The sequence below is a fragment of the Rhinatrema bivittatum genome, chromosome 3 (genome assembly GCF_901001135.1).
Source record: "Rhinatrema bivittatum chromosome 3, aRhiBiv1.1, whole genome shotgun sequence".
Lineage (NCBI taxonomy): Eukaryota > Metazoa > Chordata > Amphibia > Gymnophiona > Rhinatrematidae > Rhinatrema > Rhinatrema bivittatum.
Window position 1 is genome coordinate 141,298,174 of NC_042617.1, and position 17,133 is coordinate 141,315,306.

At 40.5% G+C, this 17,133-nt stretch overlaps 1 protein-coding gene across 4 annotated transcripts in view; it reads left to right on the forward strand.

Moving 5' to 3' along the window:
• RALGAPA2 (Ral GTPase activating protein catalytic alpha subunit 2) overlaps nt 1–17,133 on the forward strand; it is a 1,327,630-nt gene that overhangs the window by 774,860 nt on the left and 535,637 nt on the right. For all 4 annotated transcript variants that reach the window (XM_029593760.1, XM_029593759.1, XM_029593761.1 and 1 more), the window contains 2 exons: nt 162–220; nt 14,758–14,866. In XM_029593760.1, the coding sequence (XP_029449620.1) occupies nt 162–220; nt 14,758–14,866 (168 nt within the window). The remainder of the gene's footprint in view (nt 1–161; nt 221–14,757; nt 14,867–17,133) is intronic.

The window sequence follows — 17,133 nt, forward strand, 5'->3', positions numbered from 1 at the left end:
ATTGGCAGTGATTACAGTACAACTTTAAAGAAATCGCACAAATATTTAAAATGAATATACTGCTTTACTGTATAACATTTTTATCTGTATTATATATAAATAATGAAAATATTAGACAATTTTAAAAACATGCTTGTTTTGATATGATTTTCTTTTTGTAGTGTTACTTAATAAATATATTATTGAAGAATGCCCGAGATGAGCCAAGTGAAGTTGCAAGGTGAGTTACTTTTTCTTCTACATTTATATTTTAAGGGGTTAATTAAAGCATCCGCTTTCACAAACAGTGTTCATTTTTATGTAAAATTACTAAATATTCCTCTTGTCCTTTTATGATATGTATACATGGAGAATCTATGGGCAAAGGCCTCTGCAATACTCTTCTTTCTAAAAGGATTTAGGGCTTGGTTCATCTGAATATTTTTGGTCTCTCGAATTTGAATGGGGGTTATGTAGAATGTCAGCTATTATAAAAAGCAAAAAAGATATTCTGCAGAAAAATGCCCAGGTCATGCAAAAGAAAATCGGTTTATTTGTATTTATATATCTTCACTTCCTAAAATCACAAATTATTCATATATATATTAGAGATGTGAATCGTGTCCTCGATCGTCTTAACGATCGATTTCGGCTGGGAGGGGGAGGGAATCGTATTGTTGCCGTTTGGGGGGGTAAAAATATCGTGAAAAATCGAAAAAAAACGTAAAATCGCAAAACCGGCACATTAAAACCCCCTAAAAAACCACCCCCAGACCCTTTAAATTAAATCCCCCACCCCCCCGAACCCCCCCCCCCACAATGACTTAAATAACCTGCGGGTCCAGCGGCGGTCCGGAACGGCAGCGGTCCGGACGGGCTCCTGCTACTGAATCTTGTTGTCTTCAGCCGGCGCCATTTTCCAAAATGGCGCCGAAAAATGGCGGCGGCCATAGACGAACACGATTGGACGGCAGGAGGTCCTTCCGGACCCCCGCTGGACTTTTGGCAAGTCTTGTGGGGGTCAGGAGGCCCCCCCCAAGCTGGCCAAAAGTTCCTGGAGGTCCAGCGGGGGTCAGGGAGCGATTTCCCGCCGCGAATCGTTTTCGTACGGAAAATGGCGCCGGCAGGAGATCGACTGCAGGAGGTCGTTCAGCGAGGGTTCCGGCGCCATTTTCCGTACGAAAACGATTCGCGGCGGGAAATCGCTCCCCTGACCCCCGCTGGACCTCCAGGAACTTTTGGCCAGCTTGGGGGGGGCCTCCTGACCCCCACAAAGACTTGCCAAAAGTCCAGCGGGGGTCCGGAAGGACCTCCTGCCGTCCAATCGTGTTCGTCTATGGCCGCCGCCATTTTTCGGCGCCATTTTGGAAAATGGCGCCGGCTGAAGACAACAAGATTCAAGTAGCAGGAGCCCGTTCCGGACCGCTGCCGTTCCGGACCGCCCGCTGGACCCGCAGGTTATTTAAGTCATTTGGGGGGGGTTCGGGAGGGTGGGGGATTTAATTTAAAGGGTCGGGGGTGGGTTTTTAGGGGGTTTTAGTGTGCCGGCTCACGATTCTAACGATTTATAACGATAAATCGTTAGAATCTCTATTGTATTGTGTTCCATAACGGTTTAAGACGATATTAAAATTATCGGACGATAATTTTAATCGTCCTAAAACGATTCACATCCCTAATATATATCATCTACATAGCATATAACAATAAACATAACCATATAGCAGCCTCTACCTCAGAACCCTCATTAAAATCAATATTTATTTATTTATTTTATTTAATAGCTTTTATATACCGGCATTAGTGTGAAATATAAACTAGATATATATCTCTTCTCCAGCAGTTTAATATAATTTTAATATAAATCTCTTCTCCAGCAGTTTCTCAATGTAGTTTCCCCTCTGCTATTAAATCATCTTCTCAATTTACACATCTTTCCAATAGTTGATGACCACATCAAAATAAAATAAATAGCATGTTGAAGAAGAATCAAACATACACTTTACCAAGCAGACAAGTTTTTGTTTCCTTTTGGAAACAGTAGTCCCTCTGTTGCCACAGTGAGCTTGGAGCCAATTCTGAGAAGATAATTTTCTAGTTTTTTGTAAAAGGATTGATCTAACATCTGGAATACACAAATATTCCTCCTCACTAGAACATAAAAATTCAAACAACTTGACTAGTATGAAGGACATTGAATGTTCATGTTAAAGCTACAATGGATGTTTACTCGCAGCTAATGAAGTTTCATCAACCAAACCCCACAAGAATTTTAGTCCTATGTTCTGTACCTGTTGACATGCCCCTAACACAGATTGAAACAGTCCCACGTACAAAACAGTACAATAATCTAATTTGGGTATTATTGCTTGAATTGTAGCTAGAATTTCTGATGAAAAAATACCTTCAGTTGGCAGATCAGACATAAATAAAGAAATGATGCCCTAACCACTATAGAAATCTGAGTTTGAAAAAGCAGACCTATTGAACCAAATTACCAAGGTTCTCTGCAGTCTCATATCAGAATAGTTTTGACATTTATCTCAATCAGTAATTCATTAGACTGGACTCCCTTTCCTATCCTGAGAGCCATTTTTTCTTCATATTCATTTTTAGTTTATGATCTGAGAGCCAGTTGGCCACCATTTCTAATTTCTTCAGAAGACTAGCTAATCCATGTCCTGTTCCTCTGTCTGTGGGACACAAAATTTGAATATCTGCAAATGTGATGCGATATGATTAAATATACCACTGATTGCAGTATATCACACAGTGGTGGTATATGTAGATTAAACAAATATTCAGAAAGATCTCCTTGTGGAGCTCCTAATACTAAATACCATTGTCTAGTCTTAGAGGTAGATTTTAAAAACATACGCGTGCGCGTACTTTTGTTCGTGCCACAGACGCGAACAAAAGTACACCAGATTTTATAAGATACGCGCGTAGCCGCGCGTATCTTATAAAATTCGGGGTCGGCGCGCGCAAGGCTGCGCAAAATCGGCAGCCTGCACTCGCCGAGCCGCGCAGCCTGCCTCCGTTCCCTCCGAGGCCACTCCGATTTCCGCATCCCCCCACCTTCTCCTCCTTTCCCCTATCTACCCCACCCCCCAGCCCTACCTAAATCCCCCCCCCTTACCTTTGTTGGGCAAGTTACGCCTGCTTGAAGCAGGCGTAACTTGTGCTCGCCACCCCGGCATCCCCCGGCACAGGCCGCAGTGCCGGGGGACTCGGGACCGCCCTCCCGGCCTGCCCCCGGACCCGCCCCGAACACGTCCCCGGATGCGCCCCCTCCTGCCCCTTTTACGAAGCCCTGGGACTTACGCGCGTCCCGGGGCTTTGCTCGCCGGCGGCCTTTGCAAAATAGGCGAGCCGGTGCGCGAGTGCCCTGCACACATAAATCCGGGAGGATTTACGTGTGCAGGGGTTTTAAAATCAACCCCTTAGTGTCTCAATGGAAACCTGTGTTCAGCCTGAGAGGAATGATGAAAACAATTTTAACATTTGACCTTGGGTTCCCACAGCTCTTACCCCATCAAGCAAAAGACCTTACATGTCAAAATCAGCTGTAAAAAACAATTGCAGCATTGTGATCCCTAACCAATTCCTTATGTAGGTCATCTGGAAGTGATACTAGCTCAAAAGTGTAGATGAGTGGGGCCTAGTATTGATCTATTATAGACCATCATATGCACATTATTATACATCATCATAAACACTCCATGATGCCCAGTTGCGTCACAATAGGGACTGATTCACCCAAATATAAACAAGCCTGAATATACATATTTACTCTGACCATGGGAAAGAGTAAATCTGGTTCTCAGTGATGCCATTGGTTTGTGGCTCTCATTCATTCCAGTGGGCATTGTTTAGGGTACAGTTTCCTTTTTTTGTTTTTTTAAATATATAATTTTCCTAGCGTGTAGCAGATGGACTCAAAACAATTGGGTATAGTGTGCTCGTGCTAGCAGTTGGAGACGGATCTGACGTCAGCACGGGTACATATACCCCCACAGGAAGTGAAGCAATTCAGTAATTTCCATCTCCAAAGCAGTTTGGAGCCTCCTCTCTCGCTCGCTGAGCGTTCTTCCAATTCTAATGACTAAATTCCTTGCGACGAGCCCCGCACTCCTGCGGTGATACCGGTCGGTCACTCCCCCAGTTGAGTTTCCCGAGGTGATTTCCGTGGTCTCTCGGAGGTAGGTGCCTCGGTCCGGTGGCCGACTCGTGGCAGGGACCTGCCCCCGAGGAAGGACTCGAGCGTGGCCTAGAGGCAGCCTCGGTCCCGGCGTGGACTTGGCCCCCCGAGCGAGACGAGTTCAGGCGCGACCTAGAGGCAGCGGGTGCACCTCCTCGAGCGCAGCGGTGAAGGTACTCGCCCTCTCCCCCCGCAGCCGGAGACCGCCCGGGTTGCAGCTGGGAAGCGCGGAAGATGAGGTAAGGCGTATATATTTACTTGTTGGTCTCCGAGGAGAAGCAGAGTGTGCCTCTGGGGCGGCCAGTTAAGTAGGCTGCCATTTCGACTGCCTGCTCGCCATCATCTTCTACCTGAAGTGTCCTGCTTCTTGCTACGCGCACGGCGATAGGCGTCCGTGGCTACGCGCATGGCGATAGGCGCACGGTCCTAGTTAATTGCTAGGCGCACATTGCTAGGCGCCCGTTCACTATAGCCTGTGTAGTGTGAGTTGCCTCATTGTGTCTTTAGTTCCTGGTCTTCTTCATGTCTTCGGTTCCTGGTCCTCGTCCTGGTGTTTGGTTCCTGGTCCTCGTCCTGGTCTTCAGTCCTTGTGGTCTTCATCTTGCCCATCAGCTTCTGTGGTCAGTCTTCAGTTGTTCAATTGTTTGCTTGACTCCTGTGTCGTTCCTCATCTTACTGCCCTGCCTATCCATCCCACCTTTCCTTGGGCGGATTCCCGGTATTAATCTTGGTTTACTTTTTGGACTTCACTTGAACGTCGCTTGCCACTGACCACTGCCTATTGGACTTCTCTTGAACATCACCTGTCATGACCCAATCTGCTTTCCAAATTCTCCTGCATGCCTGACATCACCCATGGATCTTCTCTTCATCAGCAGAGACCCCGCCTAAGACCTGCCAGCCTGATACCAAGAGCTCAACCTAAGAGGGACGTGGGCTGCATTAGGCGAAGCTCCAGTTGGGTCCCTGCTTGCCGACTCCACCAGCCAATGGTGGGGACTTGCACCAACTCTACCTCGATTAAAAAGTCCATGTCATAACAGTTCATAATGCTCTTTTATTAATGGAAAAGAGGTATTTAATGACTTTGTGCCACATTTTACTGTTGGTTTAGTGGCACTTGTCTTTTATGTTCAAACTGTTTATTAAACATAATAAAAGGATACAAACAAGGCCCTAAAGTAGAAAGGTTTTTATGCACCCCAAAGCAAACACTTGAGAAATGTATTTATTTATAAATTTTTAATCAGACTAGCTGCCATTGTAGGTGGCTTACAAATGGACATGCATAATAAATAAGTAGTAAACAGTAAAAGTAGTAAGACAAAAAAAAAATAAAATTGACTTGAATAAACTAAACACTATAAAGCATTAGTACATCAAACTACTACAGGGATAGTACAACAATAGATGTGCTAAACAGAATCATAATACATAATTTCCCATTCAGTCATAAAAACAGATAAAATGAGTAATAAGTAGTAATTTCAGTATTTTAAATCAACCCATCCTCCTCTATTCCCTTTCCCCATTTACTCCACCCACCTCTCTTTCCTATACACCATCAACAACCTTTCTGTTTTGTATTGCCTTTAGAGGGTAAACAGCCTGCATAGGCTAAAATCTGTAGGTATGCTTTACTGCAGACTAGTCTCAATTTTCAGAGTGGATTTATGTGCATAAATCCACTGAAAATTTGCAGGTGTGCATGGAACCAGTGCCTAGCAGGTATAACTTTGTGCATATATGTATTTATATGTATATTTTTGAAAATTGAGAGAATACATGGAAATCATATCCCTGCCGCAACTCCTCTCCTGAAATGCCTCTTTTTAGTGCATGTAAATAAATATGCAAAATCACTTTTGTGCACAACTCCCTGGTTAAAATTAAGAGAATCTGCACACTGTTCATATCTTTAATAATTCAAAGGGAGAATATCCAACTTATTATACTGAATCATAAAGAGATTGGTTGCCTCATCTTCAGTGTGAAAAACGCAATAGTTAAAAGTTGTCAGCTTATATTTGATTCCTCCACCACCCTTTTCTCAGTACAAAAATACAATTTTGCCGATAGAGGACATATTTATTTATTTGTATTTATCTGCCTTTTTGAGCTATTGCTCACTGTTTACAACCTTATGGGTGCTACAGATTGGATAAAAAAGGTGGGGTGGAGAGTAGATGGGGATGAGGTTTAGGATACATGGGGTAGAAGATTGTGGAATAATACATAGATAAGTTTTGAGGTACATTAACCAATTAGAGACAATGCCTAGGGCAGCAATGGGTTAAAGATATCAGGTTGGGGAGATCAGAGATATGAGCAGTTTGTGATGGCGTATTATGTGATAAATAGCATCAGGATTTGGCACAATAATATGGGTGCATTGTGGTACAATAGCAATATTGAGAAACACCTATGTGGGTACTGTTACTGTGGCTTGTGTTGGAGAGTGAGAACTGAGTTTGGCATGCTGAATGTCTTGGCAAATGTGTCTGTTTTGTCTTGCCTGATTAGTGTTCTGACCCTTTGAAGGCTAGTCCCAAAAACCAGGCCTTCACAAGTTTCCTAAAATGTACATAATTCTCCATTATATGAAAGAACTCTTGGGGGGCGTTTCAAAGAGAGTCTGCTTTCGGATATTAGATGTTTCAATGTCTTTTGTCAATGGCGTGGTTATCCTCCTTGGGAGAAGCATAGTAGTCTGGCTGGTGTGCCTTAGGGCAGTCAGTTCTTTGGGCCATTCCCCCTCAGTGCCTTGGAAGTCAGAGTCAGGATTTTGAATTTGGCCCTATAGTGAAATGAAAGTCAGTGCAGTTTGTATAGAGTGGGGTGTGACATGGACTTGTTTGTTAAAGCCCTCTAGTAGCCAGGCTTTGGATCAGCTAGAGTTTATCTTTTGAGAACAGGGCTTTATAATAATACATTGCAATAGTTCAGTCATGAATTGATCACAGCATGAACTACAGTGGTCAGATTTGTCTTCTCGGTTAAAGGCTGGTTGGAGTTTTTTAGTTAGTACAAATGGAAGAGACAGTTTTTGAAAGTCGCCTGGATCTGAGGCTGTATGGTAAGTTCTGAATCCAACAGAAACCCCAGGCTTCTAACCTGTGGTTTTAGTGGTAGATCATATTTCCCAAATGGTGGTATGATTTTGGGAATCTGCTGAAGTTATGAATACATAGAAATTTGGTTTTGTTTGAGTTAATTGTTATGCATCTATTCTTTAATGGTTGTGAGGCAAAAGGTAATTTTCTTCAATATTGTTGATTGATCTGGGTCTACTGGTAGAAGGAGATGGAGATCATCCAAATAGATATAGAATTTTATATTAAAAGATCTGATTAAATGGGCTAGTAGTTTGAGATAGATGTTAAATAGCTCAGGGGAGAGTATAGAGGCCTCATAGGATAAGGGTCCAAGGTGGTTTGGATGAAGAGTCATCAAATTGTACTGATTGTAGCCTATCTGATAGGTTAGTAGGCCACCACATATTCCTGTCTCTAAGAGCCGTAAGAGGAGGATGGCATGATCCTTCATGTCGAATGCAATTGAGACGTCCTTTGGTACTAAGGTGGAGGTCAGACCCCTTTCACTATTCCTGAGGAGATTGTCCAGTAGGGAGGTGAAGACCATGATACATATCATCTATATGTACAGCCCTCATATTTTAGCCTGGTTTTAAACAGACACATACTTATCAGGGTTGGGAGGAAGACTTGTCAGTATATCTCTGTAGTTTCCTTGTATTAGAGGTGGAGGATCAATTGTAGAAAGGGAGGAAATCTTGCCTTATGCAGGAAGATATTTCAACCCAGAGTTGAATAAAAGAGTACCTCATTAGCTTTTACTTGATCTAACTTTTTCTTCCAGCTCTGTAAGTAATTCTGTGAATATCTGTTGTTTTATTTATTTATTTATTTTTGCTTGTCTGTGAAGGTGAAAATGCTGACTACTATGCATTAGCTGACTACCAGCTCCAGTCAGAGAATAGCAAAAGGCAAGACTGACATCAGGCAGTCCTGTTTCAGAAGTGTAAGCTTCCTTTTGGATTCCATAGTTGCCATTCTGAAAGACATCCAATATTTAGAAGCAAGAAGTGCAAAGCCCTTTAATGAAATAGCTCATTTTTCTGTTGTAACTGGGGTTGTTGATTGCTCTTATGGGGATTTGTTTCCTTCAGTGGTCTAGGAAAATATCTACCAAAACTGGAAGCATCGTCACAATCTGAACGTGCAGATGTGCTGTGTCCATCATTTACAGATAGTAGTTAGGTTCTCCTATGTTGCTCATATATTAAGATAGGTCACTCTATATAAGCACACTTGTGGTTAGAATCCTCAAGATAGAGTTCTTTTGAATAAGTATGAGAATGCATGTGTATTTATATCAAAGTGTTGAGAGGTAAGTGTGATAAGAGAGAAGTCCTTGTTGTATGTTTATAGGTAATAATGAATATCCATGATTATTTACCCTTTCAAAAATTACTGAAACAAGGGGACGCTTCATAAAACTAATAACCAGCAGATTTCAAACATATTAAAGAAAGTACTTTTTCATGCAGCGAACAATCAAGCTGTGAAATATGTTGCCAATGGATGTGGTCAAGTTGACTAGCATAGCGGGCTGTAAAAAAAGATATGGACAAATTCCTGGAGGAAAAGTCCATACTAAACATTTTACAACTCTATACGCCATATGGAGCACTGTGCAAACACCAAAAAAAAAAACAACCCAGTCCCTTCTCAATAGAGCTTACAGTCTAATAAAACAAACATACAGGAAAAGAGACTTGGGGCATTTCATAAAGCAAGCCAATGGTTAAAAAAGAAAGAAAGTAAATGAGGCTAAAAGCTGACAGGCTTAAGATTTAAAAGGAGCTTCAAAATGGTGGAGTTTTAGATGGAATTTAACACATTAATCAGGTAGATAAAATAAAGCTATTTCTATTCGTGGGAGTAAGTAACAGAAAAATAGATCTACTTTATGAATCTGCCAGGTACTTATGACTTGAATTGGCCACTGTTGGAGGCAGGATGCTGAGATTAATTGACCTTGGTGTCACCTAGCATGGCATTTCTTATATTCATATGTTCATTATTTACCTAGCTGTTAATGCCAATCCTGCACTCAACAAATAACTCTGGAGATCATTACAGTAATGCTAATCATCTAACCAATGTGTTCACTGAATGCTTATTTGGACGCATCAAAACATTTTTTCGCTGGCAGTAAATCCTCCTGAGAATCCAGTAGATTGCCACACTGTAATGTTTGAGGTAGTAGTCATCTCCATTTGCTTTCAAACATTTTTGCTCTTGTTACAAAGAATTGTAATTTTCCTTTTTTCTCAGCAACTGACATCTGTGCTTTCTCAAGGCTAAGTGTAAAAACTGCCCTCAGTGATGTTTTCACTGTTAGTGTGATCAAAATACTTCTAATTAAAAACTGAAACTGAAAAAGTATTATAGAAACTTATATGAGTATCTCACAGAGCATAACAGAAGAATATATATGTCATCTCCATATTAAGATCCAGCAAGGAATATTTCAGGGAGGATTCCCTGTCACTGCTTTTGTTTTGTCTGGCATTAAAACCTTTGAGTGATCTCATTAACTCTTTGGATTATGGAATTGGTCTTACTCCTAGAGCTAACCATTCCCTCCTGAAGATATCTTACCTACTGTTTCTTGATGATCTAAAACTCTACAATTTTTGTGATACTCATTTAGTAGAACAACTTCTGATGGTGAAGAGAGTTTCTCAGATGACTACAGGATGACATTTGACTTGGACCTAATATGCTAAGGCAGCTTTTTTTTTTTTTTTTAAAGGAAAATTAAGCAAAACTGAAAACATATCCCTGACTCAAGATTGCAATATAAAGGAACTGGGGGCAGGAAGGTTATATAAATACCTAGGAGTAGAGGAAGGTAAAAAAAATTCAGCATAAAGTGTTGAGAAAAAATATCACTAAAGAGTACTATAGGAAAGTGAAGCTGATCTTAACAGCACAAAATAAGATTCAAGCTGTTAACCAGCTTGTAATTCTTGCATTATACAGTTTTGGAATAGTAAACTGGCCTTATAAATATCTTGAAGAATTGCATGTAAAAATAAGAAAGCTCCTCCACACCCATCAGGTACATCCCTTGGGCTGAAGGTGATATAGCTCTTATTGAAATTGATTACATCTATAGAGGAACCATAATAGGCCTTCAAGTGTACTTAATAGCATCAATGGACCCAAATGCCAAGATAGTTCAGAAGTACGAAAGTGAGCAACCATCCTTGGTTTCGGTCTTTAGACTAGGCGAATAGAGGGAATGACTAAAGATCCACCAGTACTGAAGATAAGCTATAGAATTAAGATGAGAAGAAGCTTTTTAAAGAATCAGATCAAACAAGGAAGGATAATTGGCACAAGCATAAGTACAGTGGGAAGTACAGAAAGTTACTTCAGCAATCTCATGTGGATCAAGATTTGATATAGCAATGATTGAGAAGAGGTGACTTCAAACTTGTGGATGAGAGATTGTTGATTGCAGCACAGGATATTGGATGGTGGTTCACAGCTAGCATAGAAATAAGTGGTAAAACAGACAAATGTCGATTCTGTGAAACAGAACTAGAAACGGTTACATGTCCATCACAGGATATAATGTGCTGATGTCAGCCTGTATGTAGAGAGTCACAACAAAGTAGCATGGCTTATTGGAAGCTGAGTAAACATAACATAGGCGTACCAAGCAAACATTGGGAGTACAACCCTAATAGAAGAGAACAACAAAGTTGTGATAACCTGGGATATTCCTGTTCCCACAGACAGGAAGATAGAAGCATGAAAATCAGATATTGTGGTGAAGAACAACACAAGGGCATTGTTGATTGAAGTGTCAGTACCCAACGATTATTCTGTAGGTTCTATGGAAAAAGCAGTGAACCTTAAGTACCAAGAGATGCAATCGGAGACCAAGAAAAATGTGGCAGAAAGATACAGATATAGTCCAATCATATTGGGTGCCATTGGTCTGATTAAGAAGAATTTCAAGTGCGTCCTGATAAGTTGCTTGTTAAGGTTACACCTTATGAACTCCAGAAGGAGGCTCTCTTTGAGAAAATGCAAGTACTAAGAAGGGTATTAGCACATTTGAGAGATTGGGATCATCCCCTACATGCCATGGCTTATGAATGAGGTTCATTCCTGTCAAGATATGTGCAAAATAAACCCATTTGGAGAACCTGCCCCAACAGGAACAAGGCATGGTACAATCTAGGCCACTGGGAAACCTAGACAGGACACAGGGAACAGGAGGGCCACCGGGAGGCCCACACAGGACAGGAACAAGGCACGGTACAAGCTAGGCCACTGGGAGACCTAGATAGGACAGGAACAAGGAATATGCAGACAAGGAAGGCCACCAAGAGGCCCAGACAGGACACAGAGAAGGCAAAGTATACACATAAACAGGAGGGCTATAGGGAGGCCCCACATGAACCAGGGGAAACAATCAGACAGGCAAGGAATGCAGAATCCAAGCTAGGCAAGGCAAGAAGTCCTCAACAGGATACACTGGGAAAAAGATCAAAGTGCAGGGTTGGCCAGAGCAAGGAGCCAAAGCCACACAATGATGAGGTCCAGAGCTTAGAGTGAGAGAGAGTTTTGTAGGGCTGGTCTTGCTGCATCATGCAGCCTTCAAGGTGGAGGCTAGAGCAGGATTGAGTGTGGCCTACTCAGGGCCCTGCTGGTAGTGGGCTACCTAGTAGCCAGTATCATTACAGAGATTGATAACTGCAATACAGGACAGTGGGTGATGGACAAGATGGTTCATAGCCAGCATAGAAAAAAAAAGTAAAACAGACAGATATAGATTCTATATAACAGGGCGACCATACTCTGGCTCTCAAGAGTCACAAACTGGTATGTTTTTCAAACAATCCACAATGAATATGTATATGAGAGATTTGTATGCACTGCCTCCATTGTATGCAAAGGTAGCTTATGAATATTCATTGTGGATATCCAAAACACTAGGCCTGTTTGTGGCTTTTGAAGACCAGAGTTGGCTACCCCTTCTGTAAAACAACCCTGGAAACAGACGTCCCATTGCTAGGTGTGACGTATTTATATTGGAAGTCCTGTATACAGTAAGGCACAACAAGATGTCATTACTGTATCTGAAAAACACCTGAATCATGATCCTGACAGAATTATAGAGAATGAAGAAGCTATGATCACCTGGGACATTCCCATTCCAGCTGATAAAAAGCTTGATGCTAGAAAATAGGGCATTATGTATACAGGTGAAAAACAGAAGAATGGCATTGCTGAGAGAAGTATCAGAACCAAACAACTTCTGCGGATGTATGGAGAGAGAGAAGTTTCTCAAGTACTTAGGGATGCAGAAATGAAGAAAATATGGCAGAAAGATACAGAAATAGTCTCAATTTTCTTGAGCACCGCTGACCTGATTAAAAAGAACTTTCAAGTGCGCCTTCATATGTTGCCTATATATATTACAGCTTATGAACTCCGGAAGGAGGCTCATTGGCATAATGCAAATAATTAGAACAGCAGTAAATTTGAGAGATTGTGATAATTCCCAATGTACCCTGCTTTAGGACTGAGGATTACTGATATCAAGGTATGCACAAAACAAACCCATGTGTAGACACTCACACTCCCTCCCCCCCCCCCCCCCCCCCCCCAGTGTAGAAACTGTCCCTGTACAGTGTTGTACCTTCATCTTTAAAATGTGTATGCCATCTAAATAGAGCACTATTTCAATTGATCTGTATCTGTTCAAAAATACAGATGTCATCTGAACTACAGTTTTTGAAGTAGGTAAAAATTAATTCCAATCATAGTTTAAAATGTTTTTGTTTTTACTTTGGTTGTTAGCATATGTGCTTATTGCATGGATACCTGCACTGCTACCCTATTTATGATATTTCTGCATGATCAATAGGTAATGTGGTGTTAATATACAGAATATTTTGGCATAAAAACATAAGAACTGCCATACTGATTCAGACCAAGGTCAATTGAGCCCAGCATCCTATATCTGGCAGTGGCCAGTTTGGGTCACAAGTACTTGGCAGATCTCCAATAGTTGATAATTTCTTGTATCTCATTCCCAGGGATAAGTGCTGGCTTTCCCAAGTTTACTTGGCTAATAATTGTTTATGGACTTTTTCCTTCAGGAGCTTGTCCAGTTCTCTTTTGAACCCCACTATGTTAGTTGACCATATCCCCCAGAACAAGATTCCATATTTTGATTGTGCAATGAGTGAGAAAAATACTTCCTATGATTTATTTTAAATCTGGTTGCTAGTTTCATGGAGCATCTTCCAATCCTAGTATTGTTTGAAAGGATAAATAACTGTTCCCTATTTACCCATTCCACCTCACTGATTATTTTATAAATCTTAATCAAATGCCCTTTTAATAGTCTCTTTTCAAGATAAAGAGGCATAATCTTTTTAGCCATTCTCTATAAGGGACCTTTTCCATCCCCTTTATTATTGTGTCGCCCTTCTCTATGTCTGTTATGTCTTTCTTGAGATGGGGTGACCAGAACTGCACACTATACTCAAGATGCGGTCACATCATGGATCTATACAAGGGCATTATAATATTCTCGGATTTGTTCTCTATACCTTTCCAAATAATTCCTAATATTCTATTTGCCTTTTTGACCGCCGCTGCACACTGAACCGGAGATTTCAAAGTATTGTCCATAAGGACTCTGAGGTGCTTTTCTTGGGTGGTAAGTCCTAACATGGAACCCAGCATCGTGTACATGTAAGAACATAACATAATTAGGATTATTTTTCACTACATGATTACTTTGTCCTTTTCCACATTAAATTTCATCTACCATTTAGAAGCCCAGCAGTTCTTCACAATCCGCTACTTATTTAATGATTTGAAACAATTTTGTCTCATCTGCAAATTTAGTCACTTCACGTCTCGTTCCTTTCTCCAGATCATTTATGAATATGCTAAATAGCAGAAGTCTCAGTGCAGACCGCTGGGGCACTCCACTAATTACCTTTCTCCATTTGGAAAACTGACCATTTAGTCCTACCCTGTTACCTGGCTTTTATCCAGTTACTAATCCACAATAGGATATTGACTCAGATCCCATGACCTTCCAGTTTCCTGAAGAGTCTTTAATGAGGGATTTTGTCAAATGCCTTCTGGCTGACCTATATCTGTATGTTTATTTATACCTTCAAAAAAATCTAGTAAATTGCTAAGACGTCTTCCCTTTACGAAAACCGTATTGACTCTCTCCCATTAAAACTTGTCTATCTGTGTGGTCAGAGGAGATTTTACTTGTAGCTTTAGGAAATTATTAATGCATAGATGAAAAAAAATAAAACATGCATCAGCTTTTAACATGAAAGTTTTTGTCTGTTTCCTATATTAATGACATAGGAAACAGAAATTTGTCAGAATAAGCTATAAAATATTTCTTATACTAGTACTTTTTAAATTAGTACATTGTTGGGGAAATATATAACTGAAGTTATGCATCTTTGATTTTGCCTTTTGTTTTTACAGGTGCATTGCTATATGCTGTCTTGGAGTCTGGATATGTGAAGAATTGGTGCAGTGTACAAACCATCCTCAAGTGAAGGATGCAATAAATGTTATTGGGGTAACACTTAAGGTACTGTTTCTGTCAAAAAAAAAAAAAAGCAGCACTTCTGAATGTGCTTAAGGATTTCTTAAAATGTTACTGTATTTAAAACTATGTTCCCTGAAAAGAGATACATTTAACAGGTTTATGATGTCAGAGGCTCATCTTAAATAATCTAACCTCTATAGTCTTTATTGCTCATCTTCAGCTACAGCCTAGGGCCTAAGTTCTAGAAGACCTGTCCTGTATGCACAATATAGGAGATAACTCTTGATAAATCAGTCCTTAATGCACAAAACATTCAACCCTATTAAAGGCAACATATTTGTGGCCTTCCTCTCTTCCAGTTCACCAAGCATGAGACTCAAGCCAAGTAAGTGCTGATTCCTCAAAAATCATTGTGTCATTGAAAAATTACCTTCGCAACTTTATTAAAGTGCAGACATTAAGAGTTGAATACCAGGAATATTGAATTCTCAGTTTCTGGCATATACATCTTTCTAGGGAGAAGCAGTTATAGATATCCTGAGATTGTAGAAGCATGAAATTATTGGTAGGATATCCTTTTTGCCCATAATTTCCTTTATGCTGTTATGCAAATCTGCTGTCTTATAATATACTAGAGTATCGGCTGCTTTGCATTGGTAATGAAAAGTTGAAAAAACTTCACAACTATCTATTGCTTTTAACATAGCTTGTTAGAAGTATTCATTTGTTTTTACACTCTGATTCCTATGGTGCTTAAAGCCACAAAGTGTTGTACATTTCTCATAAATGTGCTCTTTAGTTCTTATCTCATTTATCAGAAAATTAAATGGAAATATGTGGTCATTGAAACTGCTTGTGAGGGTAAACTAATATGAACAAAGATTAAATGAACTCTGCCATATAGCCCTGGATCTTCTATTATGTGTTACAGTATTGCTTTATACCTTAACTGTTCATTCCTTCCCAAAATATATTAATATATTGAAAATGATATGGATCTCCTTTCCTATATCTAGTGTTCCCTAACTTTTCTTTATTCTTTTTTCATATGTAGCTTTAATTTTTAGAATCTGCTTATGAGAACTCAGGCCAGTTTACTATTGATTAGTGCCCTTAATATGCTTAGTGGTACAGCCATTATAGTGTAAAAGCTTCATAAAATTCATGGTCAACGATCTGAAATGGATCCAAGATCTCAAATTGAGTAAAGAGCAAAATCACATACAAACTAGACCTTGTTTTCAAGAATTTTTCCCATCTGGTTAGCAGAAGTCAGTTCAAATATGCATTTCTTTAAATTAATTCTTTGAACAGACATCTCATGAAACTTAGAAAATGGAAAAAATTACTGTTTAAAATTATTTCTAGTCTAACATGTATTTATTGATCTCCATAAAAGAAGCTGTCTCAATAGAACAACAGTTCTATCATTTGACAGAAAAGAATATTACCTTAATACATTACTTAGTATTAACAGAATGAGACATTTGGAGGAAGGAAGGAGGGATATGATATGTGTTCACAGAATATAGATTCTTCAGATATGTTTTTAATAAATATTAATGCTCCTGAAAGTTCTCTTGGCATTTATAATTGTCTTGGTTATCTGAATTAGTACAAAACATTAAACAAATATACTTTTCACATTTCCCCTCGATAGCAGGGCTGAATTAGCCATGCTGTCTGGGAGCATACACACGACCGAGAGTAGGCGGAGTTTTCCTCAGTGAGTCACAGAGCTTTGACTGTGTGCAGCTGAGCGGTCTTCTTCCCGCGCGATTCCCCTCTTCTCCTCAGTCTCTTTTTTTCCGCAAGCCATTTAGCACGCAGGGTTTTTTCCTTTCAAATTTTTTCCTTTTTGGAGATTTTTTGCAAGTTTTTTGCATCAAGATGGCTCCGAAGCCATCTGGATTTAAATACTGCCAATGTGGCAAAGTTATGTCCATCACTGATGGACATAACTATTGTTACATTTGTTTAGGGCTGGACCACGACCAAGCCTCATGCAGAGACTGTGGTTGTATGTCCCCCAGGGCCTAGCGCCAGCACGCTGAAATAATGGCCCAACTGAGAATGGGCTCGTACGCCCCAACGACTTCGACACATTCTTCACCGGGACCAGCGAAGAAAGGAAGAGGGTCGATGAAGAGGGCCTCCTCCCTTGGCCCAAGTGAGCCTCGCCGTGTTGATCCAGGTACCAGACCCAGATTTGATAAACCTATAGAGCCTCAAAAAAGAGCCAGGGTGCTGGCTGCGGTGCCTCTGTGGGGCAAAGGAGCCACAGATGCGTCGATCAGGCCACAGGGCCC